Source organism: Ailuropoda melanoleuca, chromosome 3 (assembly GCF_002007445.2).
Source record: "Ailuropoda melanoleuca isolate Jingjing chromosome 3, ASM200744v2, whole genome shotgun sequence".
Classification (NCBI taxonomy): Eukaryota; Metazoa; Chordata; class Mammalia; order Carnivora; family Ursidae; genus Ailuropoda; species Ailuropoda melanoleuca.
This window is the reverse complement of record NC_048220.1, coordinates 120,023,665-120,042,179: the sequence shown is the minus strand read 5'-3', so window position 1 is coordinate 120,042,179 and position 18,515 is coordinate 120,023,665. Positions and strand designations below refer to the sequence as shown.

The 18,515-nt window shown below is 39.7% G+C and overlaps 1 protein-coding gene across 1 annotated transcript in view; it reads left to right on the top strand.

Moving 5' to 3' along the window:
* The first annotated feature begins 478 nt into the window (after positions 1-478).
* SPEF2 (sperm flagellar 2) overlaps positions 479-18,515 on the top strand; it is a 166,326-nt gene continuing 148,289 nt past the window's right edge. Inside the window, exons 1-3 of the mRNA XM_034657019.1 lie at positions 479-692; positions 11,305-11,407; positions 17,445-17,697. Of these exons, the coding sequence (XP_034512910.1) occupies positions 635-692; positions 11,305-11,407; positions 17,445-17,697 (414 nt within the window). The 5' untranslated portion in view covers positions 479-634. The remainder of the gene's footprint in view (positions 693-11,304; positions 11,408-17,444; positions 17,698-18,515) is intronic.

The following is an 18,515-nucleotide window of genomic DNA, read 5'->3' as shown; positions in this document are numbered from 1 at the left end:
GAGAGAGGAATTAGCCTGTTAATGCGGTCACCACTAACAACAAAAATTATTGTATGCTTGCTGGGTGTCAGGCCCTACACCAGGTCTGGGACTAAAATACAGGATAGACACATTCTGTTCTTGCCACGGTAGCCATACAATTCAGCAATTAGAACTGGCAATTTGTAAATCAATGACAAAATGACTGCCATTACAGAAGATTTACTGTAGATTTCTTGAAAAGACAAACAGGAAGAAGAAGAATCCCCTTTCAGTCAAGACTCCTGCTTTCTTTTTCTGCTCGTCCAAGAGGCCCGCGCTCAGGCCCTGGCCTCCCTGTCTGGCTCCCTCCGCCCACCCATCGCTCGTCCACCTCGCAGCCCCTCTTCCGGGTCCCCGCAGCCCGCACTACGGCGGAGGCCCCGGCACCTGCGCACGCTCTGGGCTCACCCGCCGGCAGGGGGCAGGCCACGGTTTTCCGTCCTCTGAGCCTGCACTCTGGCGCCCCTCTTGCCCCAGGCTTTCCCCCCAGGCTCCGGCCTGGATACGCTTCCTTAGCAACGGGTTGCCTTTGGCAACAGGAGGACGCTGGGCCCCAGGCTGGGTTTCCCGCGCGTTCCTACACCTGCTTACCGTAGAAGGCGCAGGCCGAACCATGTCGGAGATTCTGTGCCAGTGGCTCAACCAGGAGGTGAAGGTGTCCCAGACCGTGAGTGAGTGACACAGCCCGGGGAGAGCGGGCTAGGGGCGAGCGGGGCGCAGAGCCTCGGAGCGCGGCGTGCGTACGGAAGGTGGCGGGGAAAGCGCGAGCTGTGCGGTCCAGGCGCCTGCGGGGCCCGCAGCGCCCCAGGCCTGTCTGGTGGCCCTAATCACCTCCGCTTGGGGAATCCGCATCCTGCTGCCCCTGAGTTACCCATCATCACGGTGGGCCCAACCACGCAGTTTCTGATCTGTGCGGTTCTAAGCAATCCGAGGGTTTACGGAGGTATCCTTCGTTCCCATGGAGAGAATTTGCTGGACTCTATAATCTGGCCCTGACCTTATTCCCTTCACATCCTTAGAAGCATGGTAGGCTGGCAAGCCAGTGAAATATGAAACTTGAAAGCCAGCTAGGGCCCTACTAGATGCGTGCCCCTGGAGAAGTTACAATACCTTCTCTGAGTGTGTTTCCTCCAGTATAAAATAGATCCGATCATATTCTCAGTGCCTACCGACCTAGAGGGAGAGGGGTGTGTGTGAAACGAGTTAATGCAGAATATGTTAACATTTACCGACTGTAGCAGTTTTAGCTCAAAATTTACAAACATTAGCTATTTCCGACCACTCTTCACTCTTGGCTAAAGCTGACCTTACTCACTAATGTGATTTATCCCAGCCATGAAGTTGCCCTCCAAAGTTTCTAACTCCCACAACCACAGAGGGCAATGGTGACATGCTGGCAATGTCTATGTCAGCCGAGTAATTCCAGCAGAGCTCTATCCTCCAGCTCACTTCTTTCTGTTGTTTTTTCAGCACTTTGTTTTCCAGCTGGTATGGTTTTTGCTCAAGGCAAGAGGTTTTCAGCCCAAATCATTTTGGTCTGTTTTCGCAGAAGCACGCTTGCACAACGCCAAGTCGCTGCCAGAGGGGCAATAGTGCCAGCCCGACATAAGGTCAACCGTGGAATTTGCTAGACCAGTACTGCTTCTGAAGCAGCGAGATATTCGTTATCAGCATTAAGCTCCTTAATATTGGAGCACCTCCAGTTGCATTTCTTGAGGCATAAACCCTAGACTCTTTGCCAAACCACAGCCCACACACTCCCTGGGAACTGCAATCTACTCTTTCACAGGATTCTATGATCATCCCGTTTTGTCACTGTTTCTCACCTAAAATATGATGCTGATCACAGCACAACGTTTAGCACTTTTTTGATTCCCTTTTTACCATAGGAGCCAAAGTGGGATTTAATTCCCTTAAGTTACAGTCTTTCAAAGAAAAGCAGTTACAGATTGCCGAGTTTAATTTGGTTCATTTACTCGATTAGTAAAAAACCACACCCTTTTGCCAAGTCCCCAAGACTCTATTGCATACTGAAACACTTTTGAGAAAAGTAAATAAAATTAATAAGAAACATAACAACAGTAGTATGCCGTTGTAATTGTATTAGTTGTAATTCTAATTGTAATCAGTTTTGGGGATTTTGGTTTTGAGAGGAAGAGGAAGAATTACTTCTCTCTCTGTGAAGATTAAAAGACTGGAGACGTTTTAAGTGAGAAATTTAACAACATAACTATGAATGGGAAATGCCCGATGTCTGCTTCCTTAAAGTTGTTGTCAGAGAGGGCTGCGATATTCTGCATCCCACTCATTAGGAATACATATTTATTTCTTGATTCTAACTGCTAACCGGAGTCTAAAGGGACAGTCCCTGATGTAACCAGATTCTGTATGGTAAAAGGCTCTTCAGATTATAGGAAACACACTCGGATGCATTTGGAAACAAACAAGATAGAATTAGTGCACCTGAGGAAGTGTACTGCCAGTTGTTGATTGCAGTCATTAGATAAGACATTTTTTGGTGTACAGTGAAAGGCTCAGAATGGTTAAGAGGAACTATCACGGAAGGACTATACATGGCAACAACCTCTGGAGAAAATAATATAGCAATTTTCTCTATAAGGGTCATGTTTAAGAGCAGGGATTTGGAAACCAAACTGTCTGGTTTGAAACCACTTATCCACCACTCACTTGCTGGTGACCTTGGGCAATTTATTTACCTAAATTTCATGATCCTCAAAATAGGAGTGATAATAATAGCTCATCGAGTTGTGTCAAGATTAAATGAGCTAATAAATGTAAAGCGTTTAGAATAATGCTTGGGACATGATCAATGCTAAATCTCACTTTTCAGAAGCTGTCATACTACAGTAAAATCACCACTATGTGAGGCTATTTGAATAAGGATGTTTATTGCTACATGGATGGTAGGGACAAAGTTAAAAAATGGAAAACAATCTGAATATCCTTCAATATAGCGTACTTGGATAAATGATGCTGTATTCATGCTATAGTTTGGTATGCCATTATTAGAAAGAATGAGTTAGTGCTGTAACTTTTGACCTACAGAATATTTATGTATTTCTATCAAGTAAAAAATAAAAGTTAAAGCTTATTATGATGAGTATAATTCCGTTGTTGTACCAACTAGGAAATATAGCTACACAGACACACAGAGACACACATATCTATCTGTTTATATTAGCACAGAGAACTATGTGGAGAGTCATATTCTAGACTACTGACATATACATGAATCTTCATATTGCCTGTTTTTATAAGCACAGAGAAAAGTGTGGAAGAATATAAACTAGTGTGTTGATATTGGTTACCCTGGGAGAGGAGAAGATTGCTGGCTTTTCTTTATACATTGGTGTTACTTGGCTTGTTGCTTGTATTGCCTTCATATTTTGCAAGGAAAACTCAACATAGCATTACAAATAGAAGACCAAGAAAGATCAAACTTCACATGACAAAATAGGAGAAAAAGGTGATTTTTAATTGAAATTAGTAAGCATGTTATAATAAAGTATGAGGGAGGATTACATAAGAATTCTTATCTTAAATGAATTTTATAAACGAAAAAAATAATAAAAAAATAATAAATAAAAATATTATTAGACACTTAGGCACTTACACCAGACCCTATGCTAACTCCTTTACATAGGTTTTTGTTTGTTTGTTTGTTTTTGAATTCTAAACGAAGGCCCTAAGAGGCATTGTCCCAGCTGTAAAGATGAGTAAAAGAAGCTGAGATGCTTGGTTATTTATGCAGGGTCACAAAGCTAGTGGATCCTAGAGCTAGAATTTGAAGCTAGATCTTTGACTTGTGCTCTCAGGCACTATATTGTATATTGCAATTTACAGTGAGGGAATATATTTTTTAAAAACCTTAACTCTATCGAGTGTATTCATTTGAGCTCCTTTTATAAGGATTACTGTTCAGTTTGAAGTTCTAAGAAGTACACAAATTCAACCATCGAGGCATGCTGTAACTTCACAAGGTATAGCCTAATTCCTAGATGGGTAAATGGCAAAGGTGGATTTATGAGTGTTTTTTTTAAGAAGAAGTACAGAGGGGCGCCTGGGTGGCACAGCGGTTAAGCGTCTGCCTTCGGCTCAGGGCGTGATCCCGGCGTTATGGGATCGAGCCCCACATCAGGCTCCTCCGCCGTGAGCCTGCTTCTTCCTCTCCCACTCCCCCTGCTTGTGTTCCCTCTCTCGCTGGCTGTCTATCTCTGTCAAATAAATAAATAAAATCTTAAAAAAAGAATCAGTACAGAACATATGTTGCTTGCTCGGACAAAGAAAACAGAGAATGCCAAGTGAGTGCATTTACACTGTCTTGATGAGGCTGGATAATAATGGTTCAGTCATTGGCGAGGCAGCTAAAGCAGATTGATTTCTGCATTATTCTGAAAGGAGAAGCCAATGTGGATAAAGCTACTGTATTGAATTTCCTGTTGCCTGGACTACCCTGAGTATCAGCAGTAAAGAAAATAAATTCCAATGATCCTCAATTGAGAATCGTCTCCCTCCACTTAATGAGGTTTCTGGGAGTCACCAGAGACTTGATTAGTCTCAACATATGAAGATTCAAAGCTTTGTTACCAAAGCTAAGGATCTCCAGTGAGTTTAATTTAACTAGACCATTTCTCCTAGAGAATGATGCTTACATGTATATGGTAATCAAATGTCTTGGAATACAAAAAGTTGCTCAACACAAAATTACATCTGAAATTCAAGCAGTTGTTTTTAAGCAGTTGTTTCTATAATGAGAAAAAAGTAACGTAGAGTAATGTTACTAAAAAATTTGCTGTAGAATTCTTTAGGAACTCTCAATTATTTTCAAGAATAAGCAATTGCCTCTGTTTTACAAAACTCCTATGAATTCACTATATGAGGAAAGTAGCAATGGGATGTCATAACTGAGCATTCTTCGTAATAAGTAGAAGCATTTGAATTCTATGTTTTATACAGATCAGATCTTTTGTAAGCATGGGTATATACAAGATAGTCCATATTCTTTTAGATTCTGGCTGTGGTTATACTGAAAATTGTAAATACCTTATTATGCATACTTCAGTTGTTTCAATAATCTTAAACATTGTTATCAATAGTAGCAGAGGTGTAATAAAGAGAAAACTGGATTTGGGATAGTTAAGTTTCTCTACCAATTTTGTAGCATCTGAAATATAAATAATTATCTCTAGGTCCCAGTTTTATGCCCTGAGAAGTAAGAGTAGTAGTGGTTCTAGTCCCAGTTATGGAATGAATGAGTCATGCGTATGAAAAGGGTGGCATGGGGGTCAGCGGTATTTAACAGTGCTGTGTGGTGACAGATGGTGGCTGCACTTGCGGCGAGCTCAGCATAAGGCATAGAGTTGTCAGATCATTATTGGTGCACCTGAAGCTAAGGTAACGTTGTGTGTCAACTGTACTTCAATTGAAAAATGGAAAAAAAAATTGTCTATATCTGGAAGGATATGAAATGAAATCGGAAACGGAGAACACCTACCACAGTGCCTAACATCTATATTAGATCTAGATACTCGATGAACATTATTTCAACTTTTTTTCTGTCTCTTACTTTAGAGTAATGCCTACTATCATGCCTATCCTATAACGGGTATTTATTAGCTAATTGTTTATTACACGAGAGTATGCCAGTGAGGCAAAAGTGAAGATTATTTTAGGCTGAAACTTATGGATTTGTTCATCTTTGAAAAGGTCACCCATGGTACTTTGATCCTCATCTTTGTGATTTCAGAAGCTCTGTTTTAGTACTTGAAACAATTTTTCAGGAATCGTTTCATACTAACTGAGATTACATTCTGATTTTATAAATCAGGGTACCCATATGTCCTGAGGGAAAAAAATAGCAAAATAACTAACACTGGCAATTGTATGTGACGCTTCATTTTAATGATCTTCTGTGTGAAGATCAGATTTTTAAGTCAGATTTCTCATTGATGATCAGAAATTATAGATGTTACCAAAAGAACCTTCAAATCAACTAATAGTTGATGTGTTTTACTTTTCTGCTCCAGAGATATTTGATCTATGTAGCTGTGATAGATTCAATTAGATTAGAGTCAGATTCCCTTCTCCTCCTTTTCCACCAGTGCGTGGGTAAATCATATTGTTCGATGATATTTTCCAGTTCTGCTACTACTACAAAAATTTCTAAAGTTACAATATGTGCGTATTCTTCTTTTGTTACAGCAAATCTCTAATCTGGATATGGTTAATTAATATATCCCAAGATTGTTGTGTACCTGAGGTGTAAAAAATTTAAATAGGTAAATTGTGAGCTTTAAGAAATAATCTATGTTCCTTGCTAATTTTATTTTACAAATGGGTTTCCATAGGTGGCCAGCTTCATCCTTTTACAGGAAATCTCAGTAGTTTTTTAGACAGTTATATTTTCTATTTGTACCAAATTTTAGGGACATTTTTTATTTGGGGCCCCTTGTGCACTAATTATACTTTGTTGATTACTCTCAAATTTCATTTTGAGAAGCAGAACAGAGATTTTAAATTATCCTATTGAATATTTACCTACGTATATATTTTATAATGTATTGTGCTGACCTTTTATTGGCCTGTGACCTTACCATATCCTAGACTCATACCTTTAGATAGTGAAAAGAATCTTGGACATCATTTAATTCTTCTTTGGCATATGAGGTAATTAAATCAGATGTGTTTAGAGATTTGTTTAGGGATAGTGGCAAGTTACTAGTAGATTCTGGGTCTCCTCACGTTTACTTCATTCCTTGTTTAACCTGGTGTACATTAAACCACACATTTTCCTCCCTCAGTGTCCTTAGGAAATACGTTGTTTCTCATACTGCAACAGATTTTGGTATTTCCTGGCCAGCTCAGCAGCATTTTCCTTGATGAAAACTTGGCTTCCATTGCCTAAAAATTGAGATACCATATCTGATACCTGTAGGCTGTTGTGTAAATCAGTATCAAAATTTTTAAGATAGGAAGTCCCAAGAAAAGAATGCCATCCAATGTTTTAACCATCAAAGAATATTAGAATGATATAGAGATTTTGTTTCAGATAGTACATCTTAAGAATTATGATACTGTCTTCAAAGGAGAGAGTTGATCATCCTGTTGTTATTCTGGAGGAAAATAAATTGTCAGTGTCCTCCAGACAGAGACCACAGGACACACACCTGTCATTGAACAAAGCTGGGTTTATTGACTCGTGGCCAATAGGAGAAAACATTTACCATGGGGAGCTGTGGGGCATTCAGTAAGAGGGACTTAGAAAGGACTTAAAGCATCTGGGTTTGTGTTAGGTGTTTTTTGAGGAAGGTTCAAGGAAGTAGAGCTTTGCTCTGACTTGGGCCATGCGAAGAAGCATAGGCAACTCTGACTGGGTATCTTACTAAGTCTCATCTAGGAAGTGGAGAGAAGAAAGCAAGACAAAGCCATGATTAGTAAAAAAGCAGCAAACACTCATACTGGCCACAATAGGGGCATTTTTGGTTATTTTTGAGTTTTGGACAATACTGTTTTGGTGTGACTGCAGACATGATTACAAAGGAATTTTGTTTTTGTCTTGATCTGTCAGGGTCATGGCGTGGCCTTGTCTGGTGTTGGTATGCTATGAAATTGATTATGCGCAGCAGGAGAATGCCAAGGCCTAGCTGTGAGTGCCGGGCCAGCTCCTAGGAATGCCAAGGCCTGATGGGGCCAGGTTAGTGCCAAGCTATCAACAGCTGCTTTTCTCTCTCTCAAACGAAGTATATTTGCTTGGCTTTTCAAATGTGGTTGAAAATGCCAATGAGATCTTTGCTTTTCTGGTAAAGGAAGAGTGAAGACCACTAAGCATAGAATGTGTAGGTCTACAGACCCTTATCTACAATTCCACAATTCAAGTATCTCTTTATTCATTTGGTGGCAAAACTTAACCAGAAATGCTGTTATGCTATGGTTAGTCTTTATCTCTCCCACTGAAATGTTTTGCTGTAGGAATCAACTGTGTTTGACTACACATGCTTCTGGGGGGACTGATACACCTTATCTGGACCTAAGGGGGGGACAGTGTTTGACTTTAAAGACAATGTCAAATATTTGCCCTCTGAGTATTGAATTACTTTTTAAATAAGGATGTTTTTACTGTAGCCATTGAGTTTAGGGATTGGATAATTAATATGGCCTGTTAAATTGGGAAGCACTGATGGTAACCATAAAAATTGTCACTGAGCACTTAACTATATGCCAGGAATTATGCTGCTTACATGCAATATCTCCTTTAGTTCTCAAACCAACTTAGGAGGTAGAACACATCGTTCTCCCTCTTTTCAAGACAAGAAACCGAGACTTTTATAATTGCCCCAAATCCAGCGGCTCATAAATGAATAAGGAGTCAAACCCAGAGACTCTTTCTCCAGAGCCATTGCTTTCCTCATTCCCATTTTGGAATACAGAAGGTTCATCTCCTTTATGTGCTTTCTCCAGCTGGCTCAGGGTCATTTTGGTGGGAAGCGCACGGGTCATTTCATTTGTTGTATCTTGCCTCATATAGACCTTCCAGAAAGGCCCACATCAAAGATTGCAGCAAAAGAAAACCATCGTGATAGGGATCAGGCGCGCAGCGTGGAAAATCGGAGGCAGGGTTGAGTTGTTGCAGAATGACCTGGTCCCAGATGTAAATGACTTCGGAGCTCAGGATGAAGAATATCACCGGGCTCCCACGGTTTATTTATTTCTCAGATTATTCATTGATCTTGTCCTAGAGTCAACCCGCTTCTTTCCCACAGGAAATTCCAGTTGTTAGTGCAGATGAACTTACAGAGGTGGCCACCATGGAATTAGTCACGGTAGCCAGGAACCTTTACTGGGAAGAAAAATATAACAAACCAAAGGGCAAAAATAAACTTTCCTTTGCTTTTTTCTTTTTTTCCTTGTTGTTTCTTTCCCACACCCCTCCCCCATTCTCTTTTTCCTTCTCTCTCTCTCTGGCTTCCTCTCTGTCTTCTCATCCTTTTTAATCTGTATATTCCTAGCTAATATATGTCCTCTTCATCATCTTCTTTCCTGTCTGATTTCTTGCAGGTAGTCATCTTTTCCTCTTTTATTTTTTTTCTACATGTCTGCGCATTTGCTATCGTTCTTCACTCACCGTTCTCTTTTCGGCTTACATAGCATGCAGTAAATCTGAAGTGTCCTATGCATGCAAAGCTGCAGACAGACGTTTTTGTACTTGTTTATTTGTAGTAAACTATTTGACAATGAAATAATAAGTGTTCACTGTTCTTTGAACTTAATATCCATAAATGCCTCTCTTTTACTCATATTTGAATTGCCTTGTTAATATGTCATGCGTTTCAAAGGCGATGGATTATGATTTTATTTTTCTGTGATCTTTGTGTAGCAAACAGTTTACCAAAGCCATTTGCCAACTATATCGAGGGTGACAGAACAGGATACAGATATTCCCCGGTTGTTCATGGGCTAGATTTCAGGCAATCAGTCAAAGGAACAGCAGACATAGTGTGAAATCTAGGGCGAGTGAGGGGGGGATGGGACTCCCTGAAGGCGGCAGAGCAACAGCTTCTGAGAGCAAAGCAGTGGTCTTTAGACTATTACCAGATACCCCTAGTCTGACAATGGCTGTATGTCAAATGGCTCCTCAGAAAGCTAAGAGGAAAATAAGGATGGGCTACGGAAGAGAGAAGGGGGGAAAAAACCCAGAAAGAAGGAAGCAACAACAGAAGAGGTGCAGGATGCAGCGAGAGCAGCCCAGATGGCACAGTAAGGACAGTGATGGCGGCCAAGACCAGGTAACAGCATTGGTGGCCAGCAGTGTCAGGTCTTTGAGGAAAGGAGGAAGCAGAAATGACTCAGGAGGGGGAGACAGCACACCTCTGCCCTTTGGACGTGGATGGAGCCATTTGGATTTCAGGTGCTTCAAATACTACTACTGTCTGATATCAGCCAGGGGACACAGTCAAAGGATTCTGATGCTGGATGGTTCTGGAGTTCACCCTAAGTAGATAGAGTCAATGGGCATAGTTGACATCATTTTTAACTACTTTATTATGTATTGTATCATTTCTACAAATCAGGAGGAAATGTTATTTCTTCATAATCAATTAGCCACCTTATTACCAGTCAAATAGATAAAAGAGGGCAATCTGGTATAAATGAGATTGCGATACTCAGGGATATATATTGCTTGGACTGCTGTTGCCCAAAGGACCCTGACAGAAACATGTTGAAGGTTTGGGGAGGATTTTGAAATCATTTGAGAGATGATAGCTTTGTCCTATGATAACGTGATTTGTTTTGTGTATCAACTTTGCATATCATCCTTGAGTAACATGAACCCGATATCCTTCACTTTATAAGAGAAATGCATGTGACCCCGCCACTAAGGACATTTTTTAAAAAGCAAATTTTATTAACACATTTTTTTTCCCCTGCACCTATCATTATGTGCTTACTCCGTGGCAGGCATGGTACCAAGCAATTCTCATACATTAACCTCTAATCTTTAAAATAGCTCTTCAGGAGAGAGATAGATATGGTTATCTCTGTTGTAGAGATGAGGAGACGGAACTCAGGGAGGTTAAGCAGCTTGCCAGGGGTTGCACAGCTAGTAAGGGGTAGAGTCAGGTTTCCAATGCAGATGTCCCTGGCTCCAAACTCTGTTTTCCTCTGGGCTATCTCTGTCATTGCGTGGGACAACAAATAGATCAGAGCAACCTCCAGAACTACCAAGGGAAAGCTACTCAGTAGGCTTTATCTGAGAAGGCACAGATAGATGGTTTTTGTAAAATTTCCATTGTAAAAAGGTTAAAATTAAGTCTTAAAGTTTACTAAAGTTAGATTGCACCTCACTTGGCTAGAATATGCTATCATCATCCATAGAATTATGTTGATAACTAAGGTATCAGAGTGTAATTTTGTAAAGTAAATTGAAGGCTTGACTTGAGATCTAAGGTTGTTTAGATGAATTTTATTGGTCGTATTTGTTTAAAATTTGGTCAAAAATTGTGTTTCTTTCAAAATTTCATGTATCTTTGAGTATCGATTTATATTTATTTAAGGATCTTTATAAGACATCATCTGTTAAACTTCAGTCTCCTTTTTGATTATTAAAAGATGTTTCTATATATATATAGAACACTANAGTATTTTCATGGCATTTTGAGTTCAACTTAAGTTATGGAGTTTTACTCTGTGCATATATAATGAAAATAATTGTGCTCTATATGGAACATTATAATTTACTTCTTTATCTTTATGTTTCAAAATCAGGTCCCAAGTCTTTTGCAAAGGCATTTTCCAGTGGTTATCTAATTGGAGAAATTCTGCACAAGTTTGAACTTCAGGGTGACTTTTCAGAATTTTCAGAAAGCAGGTTAGTGAGATAAATTCTTTCCTAAAACAATTCAACTCCTTTGGCATTTGGATGGCTTTAGCTCCCAAAGTTAAAGGATAGTGAGCTACAATTTTGTTAGTTGGTTCTTCTTTCTTTTAAGAGAAATGAAGCAACTTACAGTATCCTGGCCAAAAAAAGAAACCCCTGTAATATTTTTTGTTTTAGCAGCTGTGCTGAGATCTAATTCACGGACCGTAATTTACCAGTTTAAAGCATAGAATTCAGTGTTTTAAGCATATTTACATATTTAGTATATTCACCACCATCACCATAACTACCTGGCCCCTGGTACCCACTTATCTATTTTCTGTCTCTATGGATTTGCCTATTTTACACATTTTGTATCAGTGGGATCGTACAATATGTGTATTTTGTGATTGGCTCCTTCCACTTAGGATAATGTTTTCAAGGTTTATTCATATTGTAGCATGTATAGGTACTTCTTAATTCTTATTCATTCGCTGAATAATTTCAATTGGATATATTGCATTTTATTTATCAATTCATTAATTGGTGGATACAAGTTATTGGTTATTATGAACAGTGCTGCTATGAACATTGTGTTTTTACATGGAAATGTTTTCATTCCTCTTGGGAATATACCTGAAAGTGAAATTGTTGGGTTACATGATCTATGTTATGTTTACAATTTTGAAGAATACCCGAATTGCTTTCCAAAGTGCCCATTACCATTTACATTCACGCTAGTAATATATGAAGGTTTCAGTTTTTCCACATTCTCATCAATACTGGTTATGGTCTTTTTGATTATAGTTGTCTAGCCAGTATGAAGAAGTATCTCTTGTGATTTTGATTTCCTTAATGAGTAAGATGGTGAGCATCTTTTTACATGCTTATTAGTCTCTTGTATAGCTTCACTGGTGAAATGTTATGCAATCCTTGCCTATTTTCTTTTAAATTTTATTTTTTAAAGAAGTTTCAGATTGAGAGCAAAATGGAGAAGGTGGCACAGAGATTCCCCATTAACCCCCTGTCCTGACACATTCATAGCTTCCTCCAGTACACACTCCCCAACCAGAGTGGTGCATTTGTTACAGGTGATGAACCTATAATGATACATGTTCACGCAAAGTACATAGTTTACATTAGGGTTCATTCTTGGGGTTGTATATTCTGTGAGTTTGCACAAACGTAGAATGACTTGTATCTACCATTATGGTATCACACATAGTATTTTTACTGCCCTAAAACCTCTATGCTCCGCCAGTCATCCTCGCTTACCCCAACCCTGGCAACACTGATTTTTTTTTTTTTAACTATCTTCATAGTTTTGCCTCTTTTAGAATGTCATATAGTTGGAATTTTGGCTTCTTTCACTTAGAAATATGCATTTGCATTTCCTCCATGTCTTCTCACGGCTTGGTAGCTCTTTGTGTTTAGCACTGAAGAGTATTTCATTGTCTGGATGTACCACAGTTCATTTATCCAGTCACCTGCTGAAGGACATCTTGGTTGCTTCCAAGTTTTAGCAATCATAAATAAAGCTGCTGTAAACATCCATGTGCAGGTTTTGTGTGGACATAAAAGTTCAGCTCCTTTGGGTAAATAACAGGGGGCCCAATTGTTGGATCACATGGTAATATGTTTAGTGTTGTAGGAAACCACCGAACTGTCTTCCAAAATGACTGTACCATTTTGCATTCCTCCCAGCAACGAATGAGCGTTCTTGTTGCCTCACAGCCTCGCCAGCATTTAGTGTTGTCATTGTTTTGGATTTTGGCCATTCTAATAGGAGTATAGTGGTATCTCACTGTTGTTTTAAATTACAGTTCTTGAAAGTTGCAGAGTATGTAATGTGTGTATTCCCTGTGCTCCAAGCATTGTCCCCGGCCCATAGCTGACCCACAGTTATCTTTCTCTATGGAATAAATGAATGATGTCAGAAAGTATACCTGTTTAGATAACTTACAGCACCATTCTGACCAGAGGATGTATGTAGTATTTCGGGTATATTACATTGACTTTTGTCAGCAGGGCCACAGAGGCCCTTTGTGTTAAATGGAAAAAGGGACCTCATCTGGATAGACACTACTGTGAAGACACAGGTCTCAGTGAACAGAGAGGCCTTTGTGTTAAGGAGAGGAACCCCTTTCTGTGTAAAACAGCCTTGCATGAGGGACAAGGTGTGGCAAGCTGAGCACAAGGTAGATTCACGCGCTTGCCCCACCTTTGGATAGGGGTGTGCCCCGAGTAACATCATGTGTCACAGCCCTGCTTTTCACCCACTGCAAAGAACTAACTTTCCTTAATGTGAAAAGAGGGACCTACTTGTTCTGACAACGAAATTCCATTCATCTTGAATTATTGGGACAACACACTCTTTTTCCAGGGGCCCATGGTCTTTTAAAGAAGAATCAGTAAATCCATGGATATGTCCTTCCAAGTAGTGTACTTTGTGGGGAAAAGGATCCTTCTTTGTCAAAGCCTGTTTTTAAGGCAGATGTCTAATGCTAGGGCTCATGATTTGGGGATTTTGTCTAGTACCTTTAGTTTTTATTAGTCTAAAATATAAATGTTGCTTGTAACAGAAGTTATTTGCCTTAGAGAATAATAGGATAAAAGTAAAGGAGCGTGGATATTCCTGGGGGAGGGCAGCTTCTATTTACCTTGTAAGAGGTGTTCCCTCACCAGGGGGCAAGGAGGAGAGAAGATAGGTAATCTACAAGTATCCGATACTTAAAATAATTTAAATAATCCTAAGAATGGGAGACTCTGGGTGACTCAGTCAGTTAAGCCTCCGACTCTTATTTTGGCTCAGGTTTTGATCTCGAGGTCATGGGATACAGCCCAGCATTGGGCTCTGTGCTCAGTGGGAAGTCTTGCTTGGGATTCTCCCTCTCTCTCTGCCCCTCCCCCACTGCACACATGTGTGCACACTCTCTCTCTCTCAAATAAATAAGTAAATGTTTAAAAAACTAAAATAATCCTAAGAATGTTTTATGTCTTAGAAAAATCACAAGAAAATATGATTTTTCCTCTAAGTCCTAGAACAGGAATAAACAAAACATAAAAAATAATCAGCTAATAATTGTGGCAATCAAAATATGAGACACAAAAGTTTTGTCTCCTGAACCAATGAATATAATGCTAAATTCATCATGAACAAACACGTCACATGAGTTGCCATGAACTTATTAATTTTTTATGTTCTTTACTACAGATAGCATTGCTTGCACATGAGAGAAATAATACGGTGGATGGGATTTGCCTCAAATAAGATTTTTTGTTCTTGATTATTTTCCTTCCACTTTTTATGAAAGGGAAAACCCTTCCATGTTCAAATTACTAGTGGCATGTTTTTGTCCATCAACAAAAGCACACACACAAAAAAAGACACCCCCCTTCCTCTTCCCTCGCCCACTCACTACCTTCTGTGCAACATCCACACAAAATCTGGGAATTTGCTTTAAGAAAAATGAGTCCTCACATGCTAAAAACAAACAGTGCACGTAAAGAAGGAGAAGACTTTTCCCAGAATGTACTCCTTATTCCCTCAGAGGTCATCATTTACATCCGATACTCTGTCTCCAGAGCAAAGATGTCCTCAAGGTTTCTCCGTAACGAAAACAGCTGTTGATTACCACACTGGACTGACGGAGACCCTGCTATGTTGAGGGCGGACTTCCACCAATTTACACACCAGTTACAGTCTTACAGTTTCGATTGCTTGCAAATCTGGGAGGCAAGTACTGCTATACCTGGTGCTTCAGCCAGTTCACAACAGCCATTTAAAGCCTAATGTGTGGCTGACCCTTCATACTCACAGGCTCACACTGCATTCTTGGGGCTGTGTAGAACAAGCAAGAGGAGAAGTGTTCTCCATGGTTACAGGTGCAGGGCTAGGTTCTAATAACATTTGGAAATGGATAGTGTTTGCTTTGGGGTTTCCCTCCATAATTTTCATGGCCCTGATCTCTGTAGCCCAAGGTATAGCCAGAGCTCTGACAAGTGGCTCTCTGGCCATCTGTCCAAATATGTGTGGTGGGCAAGACACAGGACTCTGAGGATAGGGAGGGTGTGAAAGAATATCTGTGATGGTAGCACAAGACAGGGTGTCAGGTGCCTGTCCAGGGGAGGCAAGCACGAGTCATGGATCTCACTGGCCTTTTACAGCTGTACTTTTCAAACACGGTCTGCTTTACCCCCCTCACTTTAGGCAGATGTGTGTTATGTCAAACTGCAAGGTCACTTGTGGGGGAACAAACTGCAAATCTGGACATAAGAAGACCTAAAAAAAATGTTTGCTCTTATCGTGAGCTTTCCTGTAGCGTTCGCTATTTCTTCTCATGCCCTCGGAGACCTGTTTCTCTTTTATTAAGTCAAAATATTTTATTCAAAGTCTATTGATGTCGTTTGATATGCCAGGTACACTTTACCAAATATTTCTGTTGAAACAATAACAGTAAACAGAGGAAATAGGACAGTAAATTACACCACATACCTGGAAGAGGAATTCAAGTTGTTGCATCCCTATTTTTGTTGACGTTGACCTTCCCATGATATTGACCCCTCATTCATATTTAGAAATCATTCCTATAGTCCCTGAGCCCCACCTCCTTTTGCAGCGAATGGGCACTTTTAGGCTAGATTTTAGGAGGTTTAGGAGGTTCACAAACATCTGAAAATGGCATACACAGTTTGTGTCTATGCGCAGGTGTGTGTGTTTTTTTTTTCCTGTGGAAAGGTTCCACGATGCTCATCAGATTTTCAGTGGTATCTGTGGTAGAAAACAAGAAACAAANTTTTCCTGTGGAAAGGTTCCACGATGCTCATCAGATTTTCAGTGGTATCTGTGGTAGAAAACAAGAAACAAAAACAGCAACCTCTTGAGAAACAGTATACTAGCAACAGTATATAAAGTTTAAGTGTGAAGCAATCTCTATAAACTTCTAAAAAGTTAACTGGAGTCATGAAGGACATTGTATCTTCCCCAAATTATTTTATAGTCCACAATGAAGTTATTGAATGAATAACACCTGTTATCAGAAATTCTGCCCAATATGTGCCAAACCCCTCTTTTCTAAGGTATCATTTTGGAGAGGGGGAGGGGGCAACTTTCACTTATATTCGAGTATATTCAGTATATTTTTTCCATGAAAAAATGCCTCTGAATGTTAGGAAGTTAAAGTAAGGAGGAAATAGGCCAGTGGTTAAAATTGATATTTGCTTCTAGTTGGAACATGGAAAGGCACAAGAATTGAAAATGCATCTAACATCTTTTTTGCCTTCCGTCACGGGATTCATAGGCTTATTAACAGCCCTAGATCATTTGAGATCTGTATTCCAACGCTTACCTCAGTTTACCACTTCTTGTTCACTCATCTGTTTTTCCCCCTGGGAACCCCTCAAGGGCAGGGACTGCACCTTATTCATCTTTGTTAAGACTTTAATAAATTTATTAAAATGTCATAGGTGACTCAGAAATGACTTCAAATTAGAAAGTCTTTACTAATTCTTACAGTAGTAATATAAACTTTAAAATGAAGATTACATAATGAGTGTGATTGCATAGCTAATATTATTTAATTGAATATTTCTGACGGTGCCCGAGAGGATTGTTGTTCAAGTCATCAAAGCCACATTTACGGCTATTTTCAGACTCCAGTAATAATGTCATTTAAAGAAATGGAAATTTAAATTACAGTTTTGCCTTCCGAGTAAAATATTTTTCAAAACCATTTTTTTTTCCATTTAGATAAATGCACTTGGTTATGTTTTTGTATTGATCTCTTGTAAAAACTCTAGCATGTATTTAAGCAGAAAAATGTATAAAATGAGTTTTAGTTTCACCATTCAAGAGAAATAAATGGGTGGAGCTCAGGATAGTAGAAAATCTCAATGTATTTACATGATCGAGTGGTTTTAGAGAGGAATGGTATATTGAAAAGAACATGGAATAATTAGTAATATTAGATCATGATAATGCCTCTGATATTTCTTGTTTGTTTTTAATTCAATGCCAGTGTCTAATTATGGAAATTATTTTGATGCCTAGGGTTTCAAATGCCAAACTTAATAATTTTTCTCGCTTGGAGCCAACACTTCACCTTCTGGGTGTGCAGTTTGATCAGAATGTGGCCCACAACATCATCACGGAAAAGCCTGGGGCAGCAACAAAACTTTTGTATCAGTTGTACATTGTTCTTCAGAAAAAGAAGAAAAGTGGACTGACTGGAGTGGAGATACAATCCATGCAACCCCTGGCAAACGCCAGACAGCAAAGCATGAAAAGTGAGGCTTTTCGAGACGTAAGTACACAAAGAAACATGAGCATATCACAATGTAAGACTCAGGAAAGAAAATCAATAGTGATGTTGCCTTCTCGCAGAAGCCCCATTGGGTAGCTACGTCCCGTATGTATGCTCTTGGCCATACTTGGGTTCTGTTTTATATTAATATTTTCAATTCATTATCCATTTTCAACATCTCCCTCCATTTTATCCACATTGCCAGTAGTTTCTCAAATTCTGTTTGTTTTTAATTCGCAGTGTTTTTATGCCTTGCTCCTGCCTTTCCGTTTCTGCCCCCATATCTGCTCAGATCCCTGCGTGAACTCTTTTTTTTTTTTAAAGATTTTATTTCTTTATTTGACAGAGATAGAGACAGCCAGCGAGAGAGGGAACACAAGCAGGGGGAGTGGGAGAGGAAGAAGCAAGCTCATAGCGGAGGAGTCTGATGTGGGGCTTGATCCCATAACGCCGGAATCACGCCCTGAGCCGAAGGCAGACGCTTAACCGCTGTGCCACCCAGGCGCCCCCCCTGCGTAAACTTCTATAGCAACCTCCTAACACGTCTCCCAGTCTTCCGGCATTCCGCTGAGCTCAATCGACTGCTAGATGAATCCTTCCTAAATTCCGTTTGCACTGGGTTCTTTTGCTCAGAAACCTTCCATTTTACATATATCCTCTCTCCAACCTGGACCGACATTCAAGATCTTTCACTAAACAATCTCAATCTGTCTTTCTGTGTTTCTTCATAGTTCTCAGCATAAAGTCTTTGTTTTTCCTTTCTTTCTTTTTTTTTTTAAGATTTTATTTATTTATTTGTTTGTTTATTTGAGAGAGCA